Consider the following 7,803-nt stretch of genomic DNA (forward strand, 5'->3'; position numbering starts at 1 on the left):
GGATATTCTACGACACCTTGGATTGCTATTGCTTGAGGACAAGCAATCTTGGGGAGGGAGGACAATAATGTCCCCAATTTAGCAGGTTTCTGGAATGTTGCTTTGTCGGCTCATCATTGCAACCCTTGTGAGTTGACGTTTGGATTTGGGGGTCTCAGTCTGGATATTGCTATTTTGGATTTACTATTTTTAGTAAGTCACTTTTGGATGGTTACTATTTTTGGGTGTGCAGTTCAAATACGGTGAACGTTGGTTTGCTATTTATCTCTTGATGCATTATTATGGAAGTCATATTTATTTAGAAGATTGTGGTTTAATGGTTATTAATGATACTCTTTATTATCATTGTATTTTATAGTATACTGTTATAACTTTATATTATAAAAGTTGCCTTTAAGTGAAGAGTGTGAGCTTGAAGCTAAGTGGCTCAACTTTGTAGTGTAAATATGGTTTTTTGTAGTAGGAGAAAGCATCTTAATTTAATATATTTTATTGCTCATACTGTTTGCCTGAGGGTTTGAAGGAATTTTGAGTTTTCTTGATAATTGTACTGAGGTAAACAATTATCCATTTCTCTGACTGTATCCACTATGGCTCTGGAGATTGTTATTCTGAAAGAAATTGCTTGTCATGTTTACAAGCTAGTAATCGATTTTTAAATTGATTGGTAGTATTGTTAGTGACTCCATTACATTGCTGAGGGTGACAATTGGAGTCATTGTTGTTAACGTCCAAGGTGGTAGACTAATTGACTAGTATTCTGACCGGCAACATCATAACACAAGATTGCAATCAACGCCAACAGTGTGGTATCTGCAAAACATCATTATTGGATATAATTTTTGGCCACAAGCACACATTGGTGACATGTAGGGTGATCAGACGAACCTGCTGTGTAATTCTTTAGGGTTTTGCTGTGTGAAGACTAGTATTATCACATAGCGTGGCCTCCCCTCCCAACCAGCAACAACAAGGTTATGGTCTATAGTTTTATCAGGTTCCACCATTGTTTTAAGTTGGAAATTCGTTTATAATAATGTATGGAATTTAGTCTTTACTTTCTTGAACAAAATTACGTGTGGAGTTAGAAGGTAATTGATAAAATTGAAGCATACTTTGTACTCACCATAACTACTGAATTTCAAATAAAATCAAAACTTTGTTCCCTGTCACTGGTAATTCTATTGGAGCTGACTTTGGGCCTTTACATCTCCGTGACGGGGAAATTGAAGGCATTTATGAATGGAAGCTACAATTTGCATGGAAGAAAGCCATGAGATACCAAGATTAACTTGAAATTGATCGAAAGTAGGAATAACAACAAAGGTAGTCAAAAAAACTTTCCTTGGTCGAGTAATAGGTAAAGTGATAGAACCTTGAGGACAATAAAGAAAACTATTACAAGATAATTTTGCGTAGGAGTTGTATCATAAGTATCTCTATGCAACCCTTTGCTAAAAAGGTGTTCTTTGGTGATAACATTCACAATAGAGGAAGGATCAACCGAAGTACCACGAGAAGGAATATAAGCAACCTAGAAGTGATGTAGAGAGGACCATTAGGTGCCTTATATCAGATTGACTAAAACTAATAAGAGGTGTGTGTTTAGGTTCAGGTCCAGAAGAAATTAAAGGTTGAAGTTCTAACTCAACATGATTAAGCACATGATTCGCTTCTTGTATATTCTCATCATAATTAATATGGTGATCAAAAGAAGAAGGTTGATTAATAACACTCTCTACGTGTGAAGGTAAAGGATTAGCTTAAATCTACAAATTCTGATTAGGTGGCGCAACATATTTATTCGTATTATTAACTTGAGCATCAATGGATATAGCCTTAGAGTCAATAAGGTCCTGAATAATATTCTTCAAGCCATAACACTTTTGAGTATCATGACTTGGTTGACATTGATATTGATAGAAAGCATTTGAATCGAAAGACTTAGGCAGTGGTTTACTAGGATCAATAGAATGAATAGGAGGAAGATTAAGAATTTTGACAATGAATCAATTTTGTCATCACCTTGGAAAAATGTTCAGATAATTCAGTATACTTAGAATTAGGATGATATATAGAGGAAAAAGTAGCCTTATCTCTAGATGCAGTAGCCACTTGATTAGCAACTATATTTTTAGACTTGATTTTGATGAAATTATTGAGTTTAGAGAACTTGTTTGAATTTTTGGTAGCATTACTCTTATCACTAGAAACGAGAGCTGTTGGAGTAGAGCTCCTGAGTGGACTCACTTGTAACTGGTAATTATGAAGCACTACACATAGATGTGAAAAAAGAGGTATACTCAATAAGAGAATCTTATCTCTATTGTCTTTTTGTAAATTAGAAATAAAGATGCATTAAATATCATGATCAGGCACAAGATAAGAAATCTGAGTATACAAATGTTTACATATGTTGATGTTTGGTAGCTTCAGTTAGATAAACTTATATATAATTATATATGAGATATGAGTTTATTATTATATGAGAGGAATTAATATCATATATATAGTACAATCTCTTATTTAAATTGAGAATAAGCGATGAAGAGACATGTCCTTTCACAGGACATGTCTATTCATTAATTCGATAATCAATATAATAACTATGATTAAATTTTTATATAACTGAGATAGGTTTTTTATAATAACTAAGATAATATATAAGTATGATTAAATTTTTATTATATTGATCATCTAATTAATGAATAAACATGTCCCATGAAAGGACATGTCTCTTCATTGCTTTTTTTCAATTTAAATAAGAGATTGTTTCCATTTGGAAAACACATACCAAATATATGGCAGTGCTTAGTATATTTGCAATGATCCTGATAAAAAAACCAACATGGTATCAAAGCTAGGTTACAACTGTATGATATAGAATGGTCAATCTGCAAAAAAAACATAAAGTTGTTGAAAGATAAATATCTAATGAATGATCTGGTCAACCTAAATACTAAAGAAGGTAATAATAATCTTTTGACATTTAATATATGATCTACTTGTTCGGTTAGTGTCAAGTTTGCCAATCGGATGCACCATGAATATACAGAGGTCATATTGAATCCTATGCAATGTTAATGTGGGTGTTCCAATGTCAATGGGATTTGATGTTACTGGCATCCAATATTACTCTTTGAGTTTGTAAAGTTTTCAAGAGCCTTTGCACAATGTAATACACTCATTAGATGTTGATGGGCTTGGGAATGTATTCCAGCTCTATGAATTTTAAAGCTATGTTACTGTTGTCAATCAGGATTGCGCCTATAGTAAGATGTAGAATCTAGCCATCGTGTTCAAACATGGAAACTCTCTCGGGTGGTGGGTTGTCCTAAAACCAGAGATGAATCTCTGGAAGCTAGGCTAATTTCTAAATAGTGATTACCTAAACCTAAATTATACACGAGATCAGGGATGAGAAGTGAATGACAAATAATGAATACTAACCTAAATGAGGTGATACACCGATGGTTTTGAACATAACTTTGGTCAAGTCAACACGAATTATGAAAGACAGAATTGATTCACAATACTCAGACAAACATGCAATCACAAAAGTTTTTCTATGCAACAACCGGGATCTTCTACTTTGAAAGGAAAACCTAGGTTCTACCAATTTTATGCAAAAAGAACAATGATCACAAACAAAGACTTGTAATTGCACATATCAAGATTCAAATTTGTAATAAGGAATATAACTTAAATGAAGGCGAACACAACATGAAAGTAAAGAATCCACAATATTGCACGCGAATCAATGAGAAGGAACCACTGAATCTCTATAACCAATGCTGAAAAAACCTCTGCTACAATAAGCTCTTACAATCAACTCAAAATTTGCAATGTGCAAAAATTTGAATCCGAAAGAAGATCCCTCCCAATGAGGTGAACGTACAATTAATAGAACTCATAACCCTAATTCGGATTTCAAGGTCATGCCTAGAAAAAATAAGTCAAAAATGATAGAAACTATAAAGAAGTCTCTGAAAACTGCCATCAACCACCTGCCCAACTGATAGATAACTGGAAAACTGCCTCTAACTCCTCAAAATCATGCATAAAACCCTAACTCAAATCCCTCAAGTAACCCAAAAATATAGCATGTAAAACTCTTCATAATTATGCAAAAATATGCATTAAACAGGCTCTCATCATGAACTGCATGCAAAACTGGCCTTAATCGCTCCACAAATCACCAAAAATAGCACTAAAATGCTCAATCACTGCATGGGAAACTCGAACTGCCCCTAGCCTCCAAAAATAGCTCCATACTTAATCCTATTACTGCATGTAACGTTCAATTAACTGCAACAGTTCATCTTTGCTAAAATAGAACTTGTCTTTGCATGAAAGAGTTAACTGAATGTCTCTTTGAAGTTCAAAAACATCCACTGAAAGATCTCCTTGCATTTAGCATTTAAAGTTGTTAACTCATTATAATTCCCTTTATTTAATTAATAAAATCAAAGGCTTTATAATTATAGCCATTCGATATATTAGTTTTACAATAACAATCATCTTTTTTAAAAATATTTATTAATATTAGTGTGTTTAATAATTAACATTTTTTACACATTAATATTAATAAATATTATAAAGGGAATATAAAATATATTTTTATAAATTTTATATGTATTAAATGAATAAAACATAGACATTATTCCTTAAATATATATAAAACTTATAAACATAAACTAAATTGTTTTAAAGACAATAATCAAAGCTATTCATAGTATGGACCTGAAATCCTATCAAATACAGCAAAGGTTAAAAAGATATCAAAGGAAAAAGGAAAGGTAAAATTGCTTTGTTTTGTTCATTTGATGTTTCATGCATAGGAAGGAGAAGAATGGGGTTTTAAAAAACCCTAGCCACCATGGATATTTTCTCCTGTGATTTTTTCTTGCTGGGTTCTGAGCTTTCTCCATGCCTTGGACGTTTTTGGTGTGGTGAGAGACGTCGTTTCCTTGCAGATTCTGGGCGTGAGTTTCTTCCATGGCCGAATATGATGATGTAAGGGTTTCATTTTTTGTATACGGCTGCCATATTTGCTGGATTTATGTGTTTCATCCTTGCTGGGCTCTGCTAGCCGCCATGGATATTTTCTCCTTACGGGTTTGAGCTTGCTGGACGGCTTGAGTTTGAGCTTTAGCTGTGGATGTTGGAGTATTTGAGCTCTTGGTAGCTATTTTTTGGCATGGGCTGCCTGGATTCCATTCTTGTTGTGAGATTGTTGGCGTGAGCTTGCCATTTCAGATGGTTTTTTTGGTCGCCATATTTATTCTTGCTTCATGGCTAGACGTGACTCCATTCCCTCCACGGGTTTGAGCTATGATGGACAGCTTCCTCTATGAATCTGCTTTGTTGAGGTTTAGAGTATATTTTTGCTGGGTCTTCTCTTCTCTGCTAGCTGTGGACACCTGGCATCTTCTCTTTTGCAGATTTTCCATGGGTTTGGACTCCATTTTTCCATCATCTTAATTTTTTTTATGTCATTTTTTGCTGGATTTTACAATTATGGAAAAAATATGAGATATACAATAGAGTCTTCATCTGGGTTCTCATATTTTTTGTAGATTTGACATGATAAAAGTATATGCTTTCTTTCATTTTTACATTCACAGATATAGCTATTTGCATTGTTTCTCCATACCATTCATGAAATATTTTCAGTGAACAATCTTATATTTTTTTCATCACCACAGTCAATGTAATTATAACAATTATCTTTACTAGAATCTGTTACAGCTTTGCAACCATCCCGCAAACATTGATTGACCCTATGTAGATCCTATGATGTTAAAACATCACAAGGGTTTCATCTGTTATTCTTTGCAGCTGAATTTCTCTCTTGCTCTGATTTGATATCTTTTAAAACTTTGATTGCTGAAGGCTTTCACCATTTATGCTGCTTCTCCTGTAGATGAAAGTTGAAAATATTTCTGGTGCTGTTCAGTTCCTTCTTGGTGCTCGATTCTGATTTTTTCTCCATTTCATGGCTTTTATGGATATAAAGCTTGCTGCTGTTTATAATATAAACATTGGGTCTCTTTTATGTATAGATTAATGAGTTTAGCATTGAACGTCCCTGAGTATTTTCGATACTGGTTCCTTATGATTTGAAATGTATTTGATCAGCCATAATAAAATTGAAAAATTCTTCCAATGATTAGCAAATCTTGTTATATGATCATATTCAGGTTTAGAGCTCTTTTGGCAATAGATACTTCCTCATTTTGATATTCTAAACCTTATGTAGCGTCTTTTTAAAAGAGTTCCCTTCATTCAATTTGGGTATATCATTATATGCTGAAACTATGAAGTATGCTAAAACTTTGAAATGGTATCATACTAAGTAACCTATTGTGAGAAATAGATTCCATATGCTACCCCGTCTCAAAACTTATGATAAAAAATAACTGAAACAAAAATGTACCTTTATCCCCTTGTGCATTTGAAACTCATAATCCTTTAACCTTTGCTGGACCCATTATGACTGATCTGTCCTAATGTAGCTGATTGTATCTTTATTTTTTCTATTCTGTTGCTATTATATATGTGATCGTATGTTATGCTGGTGAAATCATGAGATTACTAGTTATTTCTTTTTGACCATTTTGCTAATGAATATTATGTTGAAAATATTCTTGCTGCTCCCATGAAATCTGATCTTATTCCTCTGAATTTTGTCTTATCCACATGCATGTTTATGCTCTATTTATCAGATTTTTTAATAACAGCGAACAATTTTCTATTTGTGCTACGGCTTGCATTATACTTATTCCTGACTACATACTTGTAAAGATTTGATTCTTTCCACTCATAGACTAAGAATTCCATATGCCCTCCATGATTTGACTAAAAGGTTTCATACCTGTAACACATGTACATCCCATTAACAATCTCTTCATGTCTTCAACCTTCTGCTATGGTTCAACTAGAAGGTCCTATGTAATTCACGTATGTCCCCTCAACAGTCTCCCCATGTCTTTAGTCTTCGCCTCTACATGATTTGACCAGAAGGTTTCATGCTTGTAATTTATACTTGTCCCTTCGATAGTCTCCTCAGTCCTTCATTCTTGGCCTCTACATGATTCAGTTGAAAGGTTTCATCCGTGTAATTTATGTAATATCCTTCAACAACCTCAAACTTCATACCTGTATCTGCACATGAAACAAACTCATTAGCATAAACATGTTTTACTTTTTAGTTTTCTCTCTTGCCTTCTTGTCTTTTAATATAGTTATTTGAATAACCATGTTGTAGGAACAGTAGTGTATAGATAACTGGAAAGATTTCCATTGCTTAGTTCATATAAACTGACCTTCGTCTTCTTTCATTTTTGCAGGGCTATTCCCAGACGGAAATGCGGGCTCAATCCTTTAGCATTCAGAACAACAAATCTTCTATTCAGGCAATCAAGGCCTTTCCCTTAGTACTTTTCTATTTATACAGTGTGTTTATTCAGATATTATGTTAGGAGCTAAGAATGCTTGTGTGGTATTTGAATGCATTGTATTTAAGTATTGTGTAAAACTTGAACACTTTATACCTTATCAAAACAGTTTTGAATATTTCAATATAAAAAATGTACTGTTTTGGTACTTGTATTTCGAATAAAAGTGATCAATTTTCTTGTTTACTGATTTTTGTACTTTACTGTCTGCATCCTTTTCATCTGTAATATGTATTCTCAGCAACTAAAAAACACTTAGCTCAGTATAAAGGCAAGCATGACATGGCAATTTAGGAGGTATGTTATATTGGTAACAGTTACTTGACTAATGGGAGTCGATGAT

General features: G+C 33.5%; 1 protein-coding gene across 1 annotated transcript in view; it reads left to right on the forward strand.

The window, feature by feature from the left end:
* Positions 1 to 7,506, forward strand: part of LOC149539299 (uncharacterized) — a 73,070-nt gene extending 65,564 nt beyond the window's left edge. The window contains exon 2 of the mRNA XM_089800612.1: positions 7,353 to 7,506. Within this exon, the coding sequence (XP_089656738.1) occupies positions 7,353 to 7,440 (88 nt within the window). The 3' untranslated portion in view covers positions 7,441 to 7,506. The remainder of the gene's footprint in view (positions 1 to 7,352) is intronic.
* Positions 7,507 to 7,803: the final 297 nt, after the last annotated feature.

The sequence above is a fragment of the Cupressus sempervirens genome, chromosome 9 (assembly GCF_028749045.1).
Source record: "Cupressus sempervirens isolate cs-2001-9-10 chromosome 9, ASM2874904v1, whole genome shotgun sequence".
Classification (NCBI taxonomy): domain Eukaryota; kingdom Viridiplantae; phylum Streptophyta; class Pinopsida; order Cupressales; family Cupressaceae; genus Cupressus; species Cupressus sempervirens.